Here is a 17,067-nt window from a genome sequence, read left to right as displayed (position 1 = left end):
TTTAAAGGCACCCTGCTACCATTTTGGATCTTCGCCAATTCTGAACACATCACACATAAAACAAAAACACTTAAGTTACCAAAGGTATCACTTGTGAATGTCTTTTTTCATTTTTAAAGCTGATGTGAGGTACTGGATAGTCAACTATCCTTTCTAGTCTTGCCCCATCCACCCTTAAGCAATTACTAAATAGTTCTCACATCTAAGATGGTCATTTATGTTGTCTCCTTTGCCTGAAATTTTCAGCCCTCGTTATGCAGTCCTCCTTTCACCTATCCCACCTCTCGGCTTTTAAAATGCAACTCAGGTAGCAGCTTTATTCATAACAGCCAAAAAAGCAGAAACAACCCATAACAAATTGTAGTATATTTTTACAATGAAACACATTTAAAAGAATGAACTGTTGATATATGAAACATGGATCTCAGAAACATGCTGAAACCTTGCACAAAAATACTGTTATGATTCCACTTACATGAAGTTCTAGAACAGCCAAATTTAATCTATGATGGGAACATAATAGCTATTGTTTCTAGAGGATAGATGAACAGATTGGTTAAGGAAAATAAAGAAACTTTCCAGGTTGATGGTAATGTTCAAATAGGGATTTGGGTTAAGCAGTCTAAGCATTTGTCAAAACAGCAAATATATATAGTTTATTTACTATATATAAATTGTACACCAAAATAGAAAACAGTAAACTTTTAATGATATGCACACTGAAGTAGTTAGGAGGTAGTGTGCCGGTGTTTGCAATTTACTTTGAAATACATAAATGAGAGACAGATGGATATGTGGTAAAGGCAAGTACAACAGTGTATTCAAAGTAAAATTCTTTCAACTTTGTTGTGGGAAAATTTGCATGAAATGTTGCAGGGGAGAATTCAAGTATCAGCCTTACAGGAAGCCTCCCTGAGCACATCCACTGTTTGTGCCCCTCCTCTGTGCTCCCCTAACACCCCATACAATGAACTTACTTCATTTTATTCTTTTGGCATCTGCATCCTAACTCCCAGTAGAACTGTAAACACAAAATCTGTCTTGTTGGTCTCTGCCTTCTCACCAGCTAGCGCTAGGCCAGGCACACATCAATCACTAAGATTTGTTGACCTGAAGTGACATTTATCTCATGTACTTCAACACCGAGTTTCCTCACAACCAAAGGCATGGTGCTTTATTGGATCATTTTCTTTTGCTGAATCATTACTGCTACCAGAGTACTATGTCTGATCTGTATTCATCCATGTGACCCCTTAAAGTTCCCTTTGTGGCAGAATATTGAAGACATCTCAGTTATCCTACTCTTCTTCCCCAGTCTCTCAGCTTTATTAACTAAACCACTGATAAGTTCAGGACTCAGATTCAGCTTACATCTTCTTTATGAAAGCCGGTTAGGTAGCATATTAAGGACAATATTTATTTACACCTACCAAATCTATAACCAGTTGAACTCTTAAGTAGATGCACTATGACAATGAACAATGTACCATTTTATGTGTATGCAATTACGAATGTTTCCCTTATCTATCAAATAGTTTCAATGCTTTCTAGGACTTAATGCAGCCAGACTGCCTGGGCTGGAATACCAACTCCATTATTTACTAGCCATATAACCTTGTCTTAGGCAGCCGTATCCAACCTTCCTGGCACCAGCGGCCAGTTTCATGGAATGTAACTTTTTCCATAGACTGTGGGGGTGGGGTGGGAGGTGGGGTTCAGGATGAAACTGTTGCACCTCAGATCATCAAGCATTTTCATAAGGAATGCTCAACCTAGATCCTTTGCACGTGCAGTTCACTTTAGGATTTGCACTCCTATGAGAATCTAATGCCAAAGCTGATCTGACAGTAGGCAGAGCTCAGGTGATTAATGCTTGCTCACTAGGCTACCACTCACCTCCTGCTGTGCAGCCCAGTGCCTAACAGGCCAAGTTCTGGTACCCCTGGTCTAAGGTATTTAAATTTCTTTGTACCTCATTCTCACCTCCTTCTGATTTGTTAAAAAAAAAAAAAAAAAAAAAAAAATTGGTGGGGGAATAACAGCATCATCAACTCGTCATGAAGCTTAATGAGTTATTACACATAAACTGCTTAAAACAGCACCCAGCTGTTTTAGCTATCATTTTATACGTTCAGTTCTGAATCACTAATGATAGAAGACAATTCTAATATGATATACAAACTAGCCCAAATGAACAATGTGCTAGTGTTACACTGACATGAACCTCTTAAACAGTACAATGCAAATCTTGTTAACACTTTCTTTGATGAGTTTTCAATATGAATTCAATTAGTAAATTCTTTTTCAAATGTTGGTTTTACCTCCATGCCATGAGCCCCTTATTTAAGACAGGTTTCTGTCTTTCTCTCTCTCTCTCATTCTCTACCTCAGCATATCCTGCCTGTTTCCTTCCTAGCACTTATTACAAGTTTATTATTTTGTTTTCCCCAATGGATCTATGAAGGAGAGATCTCTTAACACATGCCTAGCACACAGAAAGCACTCAAATGTACCCTGTATAAACAATGGAAACATTTGTAAATGTGTTTAACCTATACCAGATGAAAATTAAAGCAATAATGGTTACAGATTCCTATTTTAAAGTAATAACCCAATTAGGGATTTGGTTTCATTGTAAATACATATGATTTATTAAAAATATAAACTGATGGCATTCTCTATAAATTATTCCCCAAACACATGAAAAGATGTGATAATAGATATAATTTGCAAACCATTTATAGTCACCCTCCCCCTCTGAGTACAAGAGAAAACATACAACATACTGTAGGTTTATTTTTATTCAAAAAGTTACTGTCTCAAGACATAAATACAAATCAGAAAACAGTACAATTAGGACAATAGAATGTGGAGGACAACAGGTTAGAGTAATATATAAAACATTTTTAGCTGGTTGAAAACAAAGCTGTAAGAACTGCTTTCACAAAGAAGTACTCCTTTCAAGAGTGAGAAAAAAAATCAACTTAGGTTTAAAATCATATATACAGTCCTCTCAGCAGTTCTAGTTAATGCAGTGGTGTGTAAAACAACATAGGCAATACTTTTGCACATAACAATATTTGTTGATGGAAAATCTGTTAGACAAGTCTGGATTCATTTGTTATTAACCATGACTTAATAAAATAATTGTATCATGATCTTTTTAGCTAACCTATGGTTTTTGGCTACCACAGCCCAATGCTTGATTTCTGACTAAAAACTGAAAGCCTTTTGGTATTCACCCATCTGAAGATATTCTTGTATTGCAAGCATATTAAGGCATGGAATGATTAAAATAATATACCTCAAGAACTGAGAGACGACTGACAAAAGATAGATACACATGTAATATAAGTTAATATTTTGTTTTAAACGATGTCTAGCTGCCTAAGCCTCGCAAAATGAGTTGATGTCAAAATGGCAAGTAGCCACTTTCTGTTTTAAACTAATTTATTTGTGAAAGGACATAAAATGAAGTTTAAAGCTTAGCTTTCAAAGAATATTATGGGTTATGAATTCTATTATCCCATCTAATTTACATACAGCGGAAATGTACTGTAACCTGTTAGAAGTATCTTTAACCTGAAGACTGCTTGCAAAGACAGATAGATAAAACAATATAAAATACAAATTTAAAAATCATTTTAAAGCATGAACACTCATGCTTTTCTATTTTTAAACATTGTTAAACTTTCAATATATTTCTGAAACCTCATAATTTTAAGTTGGAATTTAAAAGTAAGAAAAAACTAAACAAACTGCGCAATTATAAAATCAGCACCAATTTATATATATATATAATTTTATTTAAAATTTAGATCCCTATTCCCACACTCTAATAAGCTGTATAATTTTTGTTTAGAATTTTTCTGCAAACATACTACAATAAGCTTCTTTTATTTGGAGACAAAATACAGTGGCACTACTGGAAGGAATATCACAACATTACATTTTTATCTTAAAGGACAAGCAAACTTTCAGGGTTGATAATGGGATAAGCATGTTTGAGACTGGTTACCTTCTGGCAGTTCACTGCATCTGGATATTTCTGAAAAGTATAGAGAAGCTCTTGGATTTTAAAAATATCTTAAAATACTTTTAGATGAAAAAATTGTAAAAGTTCTGCTTATAAGTTTACTTTTCTCCACAATTACAATATTTAAAACAAAGTTTTGTTGATTGATGTTTTAAGCATTTAAATTTAGAATGCTAAAAACAATTCTATCCTACACTTTCTTCAGGGTAGGGGAATAAATACATCCTTAACATTGTTTTCTGGATGTAAACAAAAATCCAGCAGAGGTCATCATTATTTAGTACAACCAGTAAATAAATGTAAGAGAATTCGTATCTGTACCAAATGCCTCTTCAGATTGTTATTTTGTTTTTTTTCTTTTTTTAAAAAAAAGCATGAAATAATTGATTCAAAAGCCAACTAACAGCGCATAAATAAAATATTTACTTTCTAAGAAAAACTGTAGCTTATCATCAAATTGTTTACTTGTCCTTTACTTTTATTCAGGCAAACAAAACTGCCCCTCAATGCACTTGATCTTGGTAAGCATAAGCATGTCATATTCTCCTTAGAGAAAAATCTGTACAGAATTTCACTGTATCTACCACACTTTAAAATTTCCTCTTCCACTTAGAAAATGACTTCACCACAGATTTAATTGTGTACTGGTATTAAAACATTGACACTCCAAGAACCTAATGAGAGAGAGAGGGGGGAGAAAATCTCGTTAAAAGTCATTCATTTATTTAAATATATCTGTAAACATTACATTAATGCTTTATTATGTTAAATAACATGCTAATAAAACCACTTTGAAAACTTCTCTCTCTTCAGATGTATAATTCTAAAATTAAATCGACCATGATATACAATGAAATAACATCAGGACTAATCAAGATGCTACTTACCTCACAAATATAATTAAAGTAGGAACCTTGGATTAATTATGTTTATATATACCCCTGATGTCTAGATAATGCCCTAAACATAGGCACTCAACATAGGTATTTGTTGAATGAATAAATGAATGTGCTTCTTCACATATATTTCTGGCACAGGTTCCTTGGAAAGAGGTTAAGAAAGTCTTGCAAACTTGACTATTTGTGCTGGAAGTGGATACAGTTTTTCAAAAAGGCATTTGAAAATGCAGACCAAAAACAATCTAAGAACAATTCAAGTATGTAGAAAGCAGGAAGCTTTCTTTAGAAAATATGGCCAAAGTGAATAGAACAGAACTACAAATTTTAAGAAATCAAAAAGGTAAGGTAAAATCAGGGCAAAATGACTTATATTGATGCTTTCTATATACTCCAGCTGAGAAAGGAATGTTAGGTAAAATCTAATAATTACTTCTCTAAAAGTAAAAGCAGATGATGAATGGAGCAACTCTCCCTTGTTCATTAAACAAGAATAGCATGTGACTGTTAGTATATATACTAAAAGTTAGGTTGTTCAATTAAAATTCTAGCACTTATGCCCATTAAGTAATATTTTAGAATACTATAATGAGCTAGTAAGAACTGGTATCAAAGCCAGATGTAATGAGCTGAAATATTACAAAGAGCTCTTACTTACAAGTTAAATCTCTCATAAGTTCTATGAACAAAAGTCATAGAACTCATGTATAAACATAAGCTGAAGAAACTGTGTATTTTCAGACCCAGAAACAAGTATCTGATTGCAGCCTCTTTATAATGAATTATCAAGTAGTGTTTGGAATCCCAAGTAATGAAAACAAAGAGGACTCGTGCACCCAGTTTCTTACCTGTCCATTCACAATAACTACCACACTACTAATCCCTTGTCCTCTCCCCTTCCCGCATGCTTCAGGGTTCTCCTTTTTTTGTTAAAGACAAGAGTTTGGGTGGTTAGAACGTTTCCACCAAAGAGACCTAGATAATGTTTAAAGGCCAATTCTTGCCATAACAGTCTATGAATCTCGGTAGGGAAAGGTCTGATGATGAATGAAAGTATAAAATCTTAATTAGCAATTTAGTATAGAGTATGGGATGAAGATGAACTCAAGTTCTTTACAAACAGAGTGCCTGACTATAGAAAGCACCCAAACCCCTGAGATTCTTTTTGTTTTGTACAGACTAGGTTATAACTAGATTCTCCTACTAGAACATTAAATTAGTTCCATTACATGGAGCCCTTCTTTACCAATTTTATACTATAAATAATTCTAATAAGAGAATCTCAACACAGGGGAATGAGAGTAGTGACACTCTTTTCTGTGCCAACACAAACTCTGCCTATTTCTGATGTTAACATTAATAAATACTTTAACATATTTTTAGAAGTACAAATACCAAACTTCAGTATATTTTGGCAATTCTGGCAGAAAACGACTGTTATCAAAACGTTATAAACCAATTTTGTGTCCAAATATAAAACCAGCTATACCATAAATCTAGAATTTTATGTATATGCAACACAAAATGATAGGTTCAGAGTGTTTATATTACCACTTCTTAGAACTGGACATTAAAGAATTTAAATCCCAATTTTGCTACTGTTTTGATGATCCCGTTATTACGGGCTTCAGTAAGAACAGATGTGGGGTATTGTATAAAGGCAAACAGAACTTTACATTTAAAATTTTCCATTATTCCATTTCTTAAGTTATGGTTGGGACAGTATGGAGTATAGTTTAGTGTATATTTTAAAAATAAACTATTAACTTTAAAAAAAAATTACATTGTCAAAGCCTTCTAAAGAAACCTAAGCCTTTAAAGATTATTGAGCATTCAGTTATGTGACTGCTGCCATCATGTGGTAATGCTATAAAACTACAGTTGTAAGTACAAGTGCTCATCTTCCTAATTTTAGTAGCAGAAGCAGCTAAACTATTATCAAATTAAGAATAAATAAAAGCCTCTCAGCTGTAACATTCAATGTACATGAGAACGCTATAAAATCACTATAAATAAAAAATGACTATTAGGACCCTACTTTTCTCTAAATGTTAAATGTCAAAAATAGATACACAGTTAATACTGCTGTTTCATTATTTTAGTAATCTGAAGAACACCTGTTTGCAAATCTAGTATGTAACTAAGAAAACAAATGTTAAAAGTTCTCCTGACATTAGACAAATACATTAAAAAATGGTGATCCTAACTGCCCATATTAATTTTGATCATAGTTAACCATTTCAATTTCTTAATTACTTCTGTTGGTGTTTCATCCAAATGGGGATTTTAGTTTTGGGAAGCACGACAGTAGAGACAGCAGGAGATTATTAAATCAAAAGGAACTGGCATCAAATTACTACTTGGACACTTGCTAACCGTATAACTGAGCAAAGTCACTAAACCACTTCTTCAGTCTCAGCTTACTACAGCATGAAAGTGGAAATTCCCATTACCTTTCTCACAAGGTTGCTGAGAAGATCAAAATAAATCATACCTAGCATAGTGTCTGTCACCCAAGCTCTCAGCTACTACCTTCCATACTTTCCATTTCAAAGTGATAGTCAAGGTGCACTAGAATATGAATTCCTTAAGGACAGGGAGAGTGTCTTATTCACTTCAGCACCAACTTCTGATGTAATAAATTGTTGAATAAATGCATTTCATCACACCTGCTTGAAAATATTCCTTTACCCCTCATCATAATCACTACTTTCATGTTTAACAAACTAAGATGATATACACTGTTAGATTAATTATCAAGAAAACCATAAACTTCAGACTTATGAGTGGGATAGGTCACTTAGGTACTATAAAGTCTTGCTACTCAAAGTATGGTTTGCAGACCTGAAGCACCGACAGCATGTTAGCAATGCAGAATCTTAAGGCCACACATAAGACCAATCGAAGCAGATTCTACTTTTTTTTTTTTTTTTTTTTTTTTTTTTTTTTTTTGAGACAGGGTCTCGGCTCTGTCACCCAGGCTGGAGTGCAGTATCGTAAACACAACTCACTGCAGCCTCAACCTCCTGGGCTCAAGCGATCCTCCCATCTCGCGCTCCTGAGTAGCTGGGACCGCAGGTACGCATCACCATGCCCAGCTGATTGTTTTTTAGTTTTTGTAAAGATGGGGCCTCACTGTGTTGACCAAGCTAGTCTCAAGCTCTTGGGCTCAAACAATCCTCCCACCTTGGCCTCCCAAAGTGTTGGGATTACAGGCATGAGCCACTGAGCCCAGCCCCTTGGCCTTATTAATAAACATGTTAGTGTGAATTAGTTTGTCAAAATAGTTCTAAAAGCTATCTGAAAGCAGATTATGAGGTAGGAGAGGGCAAGGAGGGAATGGTAGAAATTGGACATAGAAGGGAGGCCTTAGAGGATGGTATAACCATCACTTGAGGCAGTAGCTGTGAGGAACGAGGAACATAAAATGGGTAGATACTAAAAAGGGAGATGTCAAATTTATTCATTTGACAAAACTAAATATCTACTGTGCTGGGCAGAACTAAAAATGAATAACATCATCACTGCCTCAGGGATTTCAATCTAGTGAAGGACCAGGGCATGTAATATCCTATCTCACTATGCAAGTCTGGTAATTATTACAATAAAGTGTGTACAAGGAGTTAAGGAAGAAGAGAAAAAAAAATCTGGAAGTCAGCAAAAATTCCACAGGTAATGTCAGAATTAGTATCAAATAAAGACTTTACTAGGAGGAAAAATAAAGGGGAATTTCTGGCAGAAAAAAAGCTTATACAAAGTTATGGAGTCAGGAAAGAGCATAGTGTATCTGAGAGGAACTACAAGATTTGATATGGCTAGAGCATAGAATACATGTAAGGAAAAGGCCAAGGTTAAGGTGGCAAGGGAACCAGATCATAAAAGGCTTTGTTTGCTAGGCTGAGGAGCTAGAATTTTCTTCCTAATGGCAATGGGGGAAAAAAATCAATAAAAGAATGGTAAGTGAGAATATCACATCTGCATTTTTAGAAATATGACCCCACAAGAGGTATAAAGGAGCAGGGGGACTGCAATATCAGCTTAAAGGCTTTGCAACAGCCCATGTGAAAACTGAGGAGGACCCGAATCAAGGCACTGTCAAGAAGAATATGGCACAGGGGACTGATATAAGAGGTATTTAAGAAAAAGAACTGACAAAGCCCAATAATAACCAATTAAGGATGGTGGGAGTGGTAACTGACTCTCATCCTAGACAGCTCAATAACCTTCTCTTCATTATCAAAGCCTTTGTTCAAGTTCTCATTATTTTTCACCATGCCTTTATATTACGCCCCTCATTCACCCTGTCCCATCCATAAATGTCAAGGAAATCTTTCTGAAACACAATTCTCATCATGACATTACCTTATTTAAAAATCCTTCAATGGGCAACCCATTGAAGAACAGTACAAACCTGGAAGAACAGTCCAAATTCCTTAATATTCAAGTCCCAGTCAGCCAGGATTCAAAAGTACTTTTCTAATCTGTCACCACTATTGCATCACTCTCTTCCCCTCCCACTGAAATCCTGCCTGCCTGCCTCTTTTTCTCACGTCCAACTGTTTTCATCTATTCTCAGTATGCTACCCCAGGTTTTCAACCTCAAACTGAGAGACTGCCTATACTTTTGATTTTGCAATCCTGGGGTACATTTAAATTAAACCTACTGATTCATCCATAATTGAAGCTGGATCAAAGAAATCAGGCTTCAGTTCTGTTCTCTCTCGTCTGTTCTTTGATGGTGGCTAAAGGAAAAAAGGAAATAAGTTGACATTAGCTATATCTACAAACCAGATAGTAACTGAAAATATCCAAGTTAAGTGTTCACATGGCCTATGTGATTGCAAGTGTATCTGACACAGTATTTTAAAAACTCATGGAAAATGATTGGCCGGGCCCGGTGGCTCATGCCTGTAATCCCAGCACTTTGGGAGGCCAAGGCGGGCGGATCACGAGGTCAGGAGATCGAGACCATCCTGGCTAACACGGTGAAACCCCGTCTCTACTAAAAATACAAAAAATTGGGCGCCTGTAGTCCCAGCTACTCAGGAGGCTGAGGCAGGAGAACAGCATGAACCCAGGAGGTGGAGCTTGCAGTGAGCTGAGATCGCGCCACTGCACTCCGGTCTGGGTGACAGAGTGAGACTACGTCTCAAAATAAAAAAATAAAATAAAAAATAAAAAACTCATGGAAAATTATCCTGAGAGACAAAAACCGGAAAACTCATTTTTCATTTTACTTTAAAAATCATTCTCTCAAATCCGTTTTCCTTTTGAGGCACCTTTATACCATTCTAAAAATTTAATTATTTCTTTAAGAAGAATACACAATATACTAAAAAGAATCATAAGACTTGACTTAGAAGTATCAACTTTACTGTTTGCTAGTTCTGCCTCTTTGGAGAGAATAAGTTTCAATATTCTCAATCCTCTCAACTTACTTCACAAAGTTGAATGAGACATGTAGCAAAATGAAATATGTAAAACCATTTTGTGTATGATCAACCCTAATCACATATTTAATTATTAATAAAGAATACACTCCTTCCTGTATTTAACTTCCTTCAAGTTTAAATAATTTTACTTCATTAGCTGATATTGAATTTGTCTCAACAAGTAGTATTAATACATTGTTTTGATAATGGTATACTTTTATACTCATGTTTAATGCATAATTAAGTAACAGTTGACTTTCATAGTCAAATTAGTATTAATCAAAATATACCCTTTAAACCTATATAATTCCTAAATTAATCTCAGAAGCAAACAGACAATTTTTATCATCTTAATCTAGGATCTATCACCTTCACCAACCTTACTCTCTTCTAAATCCCTTCCCATATATCTAAAACCCCTGGCAACTATTTTATTTAATATTTTTGCAAAACTTATTTCTCTTGGTAAGTATTTCTCTACTCTAATAAATATCCAACATAATTTTCAAAAGATCTAAATTGAAAATCTTACAGAAATCATGAAGTTTCTTACCAAATCTATATCCATGGTGTCAAAATCCATTCCCTCATTAAGATCCTCAATCCTCCCTTCTGAGGACATCATAACATCTTCAACAATTGGCTCTTCATCATCTTCCATTAGGCTTGTGCCACGCCGACTAGAGAAATATAAAACAAAGTCAAGATCTGAACTCACGTCATGACTATTAATATATAGGCAGCAGTATGTGGCTCTCTATATTCAAGTATAATGGAAAATGATGGAATTAAAGGTCAGGGAGAATGATTAGGCATTATGTCATCAATGATGTCAAAACCCAATGTTCACTTGTCTAAAAATGCTAAGGAGTTATGTTTATTCTACATTACTTCAGTACATTTAGCTTTATAGTTCTGATATGCCATATACAAGATTCAATGAGAATTTCCCACATGGGAATATACAAGATACCTCAAATCCTTTTTGAAAGTAGGCAGGGTACAAATTAATAAACAAACATAAAACAGAGACCAAAGAAATGACATTTTCAGAATACACATATTTTCATCAATATATAATGCTACTTTTACCCATCACTCCCTCATTCATTCAGTACCTAATGTGTACCAGGCATGTGCACACTCACTCACACAATGCCCACTATGTGACAGGCTTCTACTGTGTCCTATGGATGTTTAAAAAAAAAAAAAAAAAAAAAAGATGAATAAGACTAAGACATGATTCCTGCCCTCAAGGAGCTTACAGTCTACTATGGCAAACAGAGATAAACAATTAATTATGACAAAATGTGATAAAAATTACAAGAAAACTATGCATCAAATGTTATAAGGACATACTAAAATAAGGGATTAATTCTGCCTCAGGAAGAAATGAGGAACACTCACGCTGAAACTTAGATTCGTGTGCCCTATGAAACTCAAACTAAGACATATATAGAAATTTAAAATGAAAAACTAAGACCAAGAGTTATATATGTTATTACATAATTATGGGGAATACATTAAGTTCACAAAGTAGCCCAGATCAGCATAAAGTAGCCAACATAATTGTGAGACTAAGTAGGACTTGTTTTTCCCCAATTTGGCCAACATTACCTTCTTTTCTCATCCAAAGACACCCCCATAGTCAAGAAAGTTGCCAAAACCCCAGCAATTATTTACCGAATGCTTACAATTTACACAATACTATGCTGGTTCTTAAAAGATATAAAGATAACAAGGTATGATGTCTGATCCATGTTACCTGGACAAATATGTTTATAATGGTCCTTATTTCCTAACAATTCTAGGTAGAAAGACAATTTTACTGTATTTTGTGGAGGCAACCGTGAAGGGAATATACGTGCTGTATGAACCATGTGACAGAAAATCAGAAAGCTGTTCTGCATTTTGTTTGAAATACAAGGAAGATACATGTGATACGAGCTATGAAAAATAAGATAATTTGGAAGTATTTTTATTTATAGGGCAGATACCATTATAGAAAAATCATTGTAAGATGAAAATGCTTTAGAGTCCCACGCAATAGATGACTTATGGTACAATCACCAAAGAATCCTCTGGTAATAGTTATTTAACTGAGATAATTTCTTGTAGTTGCCGGTGGGGAGGGAGGGGGAGGCGGGGGGCGGTTAACTATAATTGGGAATTAAAATGGTACTCAGTAGTAACATGCTATTATATAGGATCTTAGGAACTGGTATAATGTTTTATGGGGAGAGATACAGACCAAATGATTGCATGGCAGAATTCTGGAATATATGGACCAGTGACAAGTTGGAAGCCAAGAAATTAGTTGTAGGATCCAGCATAAAATAAGAACTTATAATAACTAAAGTGAATTTATGCAGGCCACCACTCATAGTAAATGATCATTTTGTAAGAAAAACAGGTAAAATTGTTAACATCTAAAAACCAACAAAACAGAACAAAATATGAATTAAAAAAAGAAGAGGGTAGCAACTACTATCAGTAAAACATATAGCACATTATAAATACAATGCTTTCAAACTCAAAAACTTAATCATAATCATCACACTTTTCCCTGTATACTAATCAAGACATTTAAAAAAAATTATCTAAAGACTGCTTGTCTGCCATTTATTTTAGAGCCAAAGCTAATGAAGATTTTATAAAGATTTATAAAGTTATCATACATAATCCAGTAAAAGCAAAGTATTTAAAAGATAAACTTCAATTTTTTTTAGCATTGAACATTTATTCAATTCAATGAACATTTACTTAGCACCTTTTATGTGTCAAGCACTGACAGGCAATGAATGTGGTCCCTGCCCTTGAGGAGCTCACAGTCTAGACAAACGGGACAAACTCATAAACAAATATTTACAGTACAACGTGGCAAGTGCTATAAGAAATATGGATATACATAGTGTTATGGAAGCATAGATGACCAAAGCTTCAGTTAAAGTGACACCTGAGCTTGTTCTTTTATGATGATTTTACCAGCTGCCAGGGAATACGAAATCATACTAAAATGTGGCAGGGGCCATGGGCCATATTTTGAAACATCTTGCATGCCATGAGCTAAGGAAGTTTGGAGTTTATCCAGCAGGCAATGGGGAGTCACAGAAAGGTTTTAAGTAAGAGTTACATGGTAAGATTTTTATTCTAGAATAGTAATTCTTGATGGTAGTGTGAATGATGGAGTGGGGGGTGAAGGGAGAGGTTTGGTGAGAAGATAAATGGGAGATTTGAGGGAAGAAAACCAGTTAGAAAGCTAATATAATAGTTCAGGTGAGAGATGAGGGCCTGAACTAAGTTGGGAAAATCAATTAGGATGTAACAGAACTGTATTTTTAATGCTGTGTACCAAAATAAACAAGGATTGATATTTAAACTTTTCCAACAGATCAACCTAAGATTGGTCCTTTGGCTAACTGGGTAGTATTTTAATTAAAATATTTTGTTTTTCTGTTGGAAAGACCAATTTTTAGTTCCTTGATTATTTCAGCTCAAGTTACTCTAGAGAGTTTGCTGAAATTTTTAGATAAGGCACACATTAAAATGTTAAAATGAATTAGTGAACTTCCTAGACTCAGACAATAAGGCACTCTCACTTACATGGCATGCTGAAGATTAGTTCGCAGTTTAACATAGCTCATTGCTGCTCTCTCCTGCTGTTGCCTTGCTTCCTCTTGTTGTCTTTGAGCTAACATCCATGTTACCTGCGTGCTTCAAGGAGAATTTTATTCTTCTTTTAACTTAACTTTTTCTATGTAATTAATAAAGTTATAGTACAGAAAATGATCAAATGTACTTACTTATAATCAAGAGGTGTTTGATGATGTTCAGTCTGCATTGGATAAACACTCATGAAGCTATCCTCAGGCCGTAATCTTTTGGGCTCTCTCATAATAGTGGAGGTGAGTTGTGGTGTCTGCATCATAACAGGGGTGTGCAGTGTTTGTTCTCTGCTTAACCACATACTATCACTACTACTACTTTCTTCAGCTGGAAAAGAAAATTAACGACGAGGTTTAGTCACTAATTTTGACTATTCAGGTGTCTAATACAACCTGTTCAGGTCAATAAACATCTGTTGCTCTCCACATGCAAGTCATAGGAATAGGGGGACACAAACCTATGTAAGGGGCAGTCCCTGACCTGGCCTTAGAGTCTAGTTGTAGACACAGAACAACTAGGCAATTAAAATACAATGTGGCAAATGCAAGGAGAGAGGGAAGCATAAGGGGAATGGGGGCAGTGAAAGGGGTCAGAGCCAACTATCCAGAAGCAACTTCTAACTAGAGTAGGTATCAGCTGGGCTAGGAAGGCTTTTTATTCTAGGCAGGGAGAAGAACATAAAGCAAGAACTAAGGCAATTCTCGGCTCACCGCAACCTCCACCTCCTGGGTTCAAGCAATTCCCCTGCCTCAGCCTCCCAAGTAGCTGAGATTACAGGAATGTGTTACCATGTCTGGCTAATTTTTGTATTTTTAGTACAGACAGGGTTTCACCATGTTGGCCAGGTTGGTCTTGAATTCCTGGCCTCAAGTGATCTGCCTGCCTTGGCCTCCTAAAGTGCTGGGATTACAAGTGTGAGACATTGCACCCAGTCGACTGAACCCTATTAATCTGCTGATATTTGACCTACAAAAAGGGCAATTTCGTATGGTTCAAAACTAACAGTTTGCTACTCCTGGGGCACAAAGATTGAAAGAGTAGTAAAAGACAAGGCTAGATAAAGAAGCAGGAATCAAATTGTGGAAAATCTTGTGAGCTCTGCTAATGTAACAAGGAACTGCTGTTGAAGGTTTTAAGGCAGGGAAGTAATTTGGTGAGTTACATGTTTTAGTCAATGTGGTGGCAGTGTGGGGAGTAAACTTAAAAACAGAATACTGGTGAACAAACAGACCAGTTAGGAGGCTAATTGTGTGGCCTAGATGAGTGAGACATGGTAACAGGGATGGAAGTAATAGGAGACTGGTTCCCAATCTATTGGATGCAGACCACTGAGCAGGTAGTAAGAGCAACTGCAAGGGGGCCACAAATCTATATGAATATTAAGCACTGGACTAAAAAGAAAAAAGGTTTCACACCTGCAAAAGCTACTTTTTTCAAATGTCTGTAAATGTTGCCATAATTAGTCAAATTTGTGTACAACTGTTACTGAATTAATAGTAATTTTTAAAATCACTGACTTGGGAGAAAAAAATTAATAGCACTTTGTGGTTGTGAATTTAGAAGAAAACTATTTCATTAGAAGATTATACATATGAGGCCAGGTGTAGTGGCTCACGCCTGTAATCCCAGCACTTTGGGAGGCTGAGACAGGTGGATCATAAGGTCAGGAGTTTGAGCCTGGCAAAGATGGTGAAACCCCATCTCTACTAAAAATACAAAAATTAGGCGCAGTGGCAGGCGCCTGTAATCTCAGCTACTTGGGAGGCTAAGGCAGGAGAATCACTTGATCAAGCGAGGGGGAGGTTGCGGTGAGCCAACATCACACCATTGCACTCCAGCCTGGGCAACAAGAGTAAAACTCCATCAAAAATATAAAAAAGATTATGCATATTTGCAAATGTGTGTAAGGTTTTAAGGGATAAGAGTGGAAAGAAAATGCATGAATAGCTAATACTCTAATAATAGATTAAACATAAACTCCACATTTTGCAATATAATTATATCAGCCTTTAAGTTCTACTGCATTCAGGCTCCAATATTGTCTTCAAAACTGCATTGACTTGGCAAACTTATCAGTATTCAAACTTCCTTAACTTATTAACGCCTCAATTTCTATGGTTCTCCCCAAAAACCTGAATGAGAGCATTGACTCTTCCTGTAAAAACTGAAGTATCTGGTTTAATAATCTATTTGTAAAATGTAATATAAATACCAATTCATATCTGTTTCCATGAGGTCTTTAAAAAAAAAAAAGAGAGAGAGAGATTTCTGTAATATGAATACCCATTCATGTGTTTCCATGAGGTCTAAAAAAGAGAGAGATTTGATGGCCCAGCACACACCTATAACTATTAACAACTAGCTCAAATGATAAAAACTTTCAAAAATTTAGTGATATGAGAAAACATCATCTTTTAATTTGATAACATTGTTTTTAAAAAACAGAAAAGTTTCTTTTAACTTATAAACCATGGGCCCTAACTACTTTAACTGGTCCAGGTTAATAAAAGAGATTTCCCTATTAACTATGATGTTGGGACTATATAACTAACCAGTGTAAAATTGTACAAGTTAGAAATGTAAGGTTATGCCTTTATACTACTGGACAAAAGATACTAAAATTCATAGGACAATCAAGTTTTAAACACTAAGCACTTGATGATAAATGAAAGCTGATGAGTTATATGGCAATTTAAAAATATGGCCCCAAAATTCTTTGACATTTCTCACATTAAGAGGTGGAGAATTATGTCCTCTCCCCTAGAATCTCTGTGATTGCTTGGCAAATAGAATATGGCAGAAATTACACTATGCCAGTTTTTGGGCCCAGGCCTTAAGAAATTGGCAGCTTCCACTTCTGGTCTTTTGGGACACTTGCTCTTGGAGCCTAGTGATATGCTGACATGGAGAAGTCACAGGTAGGTGTCCTGGCAGATAGTACAGCTGAGGTCCCAAGTGACAGCCAGCATCAGATATGTAAGTGAAGATGCCTCCGTATGATTTCAGCCACCAGCCTTTGAGCCTTCCTAGCTGAGGT

General features: G+C 35.6%; 1 protein-coding gene across 6 annotated transcripts in view; it reads right to left on the bottom strand.

The window, feature by feature from the left end:
* Positions 1-2,783: 2,783 nt before the first annotated feature.
* STAG2 (stromal antigen 2) overlaps positions 2,784-17,067 on the bottom strand; it is a 137,329-nt gene continuing 123,045 nt past the window's right edge. For 3 of the 6 annotated variants that reach the window (XM_012001503.1, XM_012001505.1, XM_012001504.1), the window contains 5 exons: positions 14,168-14,357; positions 13,968-14,078; positions 10,918-11,044; positions 9,597-9,674; positions 2,784-4,710 (listed from right to left, as the gene is read on the bottom strand). In XM_012001503.1, the coding sequence (XP_011856893.1) occupies positions 4,687-4,710; positions 9,597-9,674; positions 10,918-11,044; positions 13,968-14,078; positions 14,168-14,357 (530 nt within the window). In that variant the 3' untranslated portion in view covers positions 2,784-4,686. The remainder of the gene's footprint in view (positions 4,711-9,596; positions 9,675-10,917; positions 11,045-13,967; positions 14,079-14,167; positions 14,358-17,067) is intronic. The other 3 variants (XM_012001507.1, XM_012001508.1, XM_012001506.1) reach the window with 1 other exon arrangement.

This window comes from Mandrillus leucophaeus, unplaced genomic scaffold (genome assembly GCF_000951045.1).
Source record: "Mandrillus leucophaeus isolate KB7577 unplaced genomic scaffold, Mleu.le_1.0 Scaffold661, whole genome shotgun sequence".
Taxonomy (NCBI): Eukaryota; Metazoa; Chordata; class Mammalia; order Primates; family Cercopithecidae; genus Mandrillus; species Mandrillus leucophaeus.
This window is presented reverse-complemented; position numbering and strand designations above follow the sequence as displayed.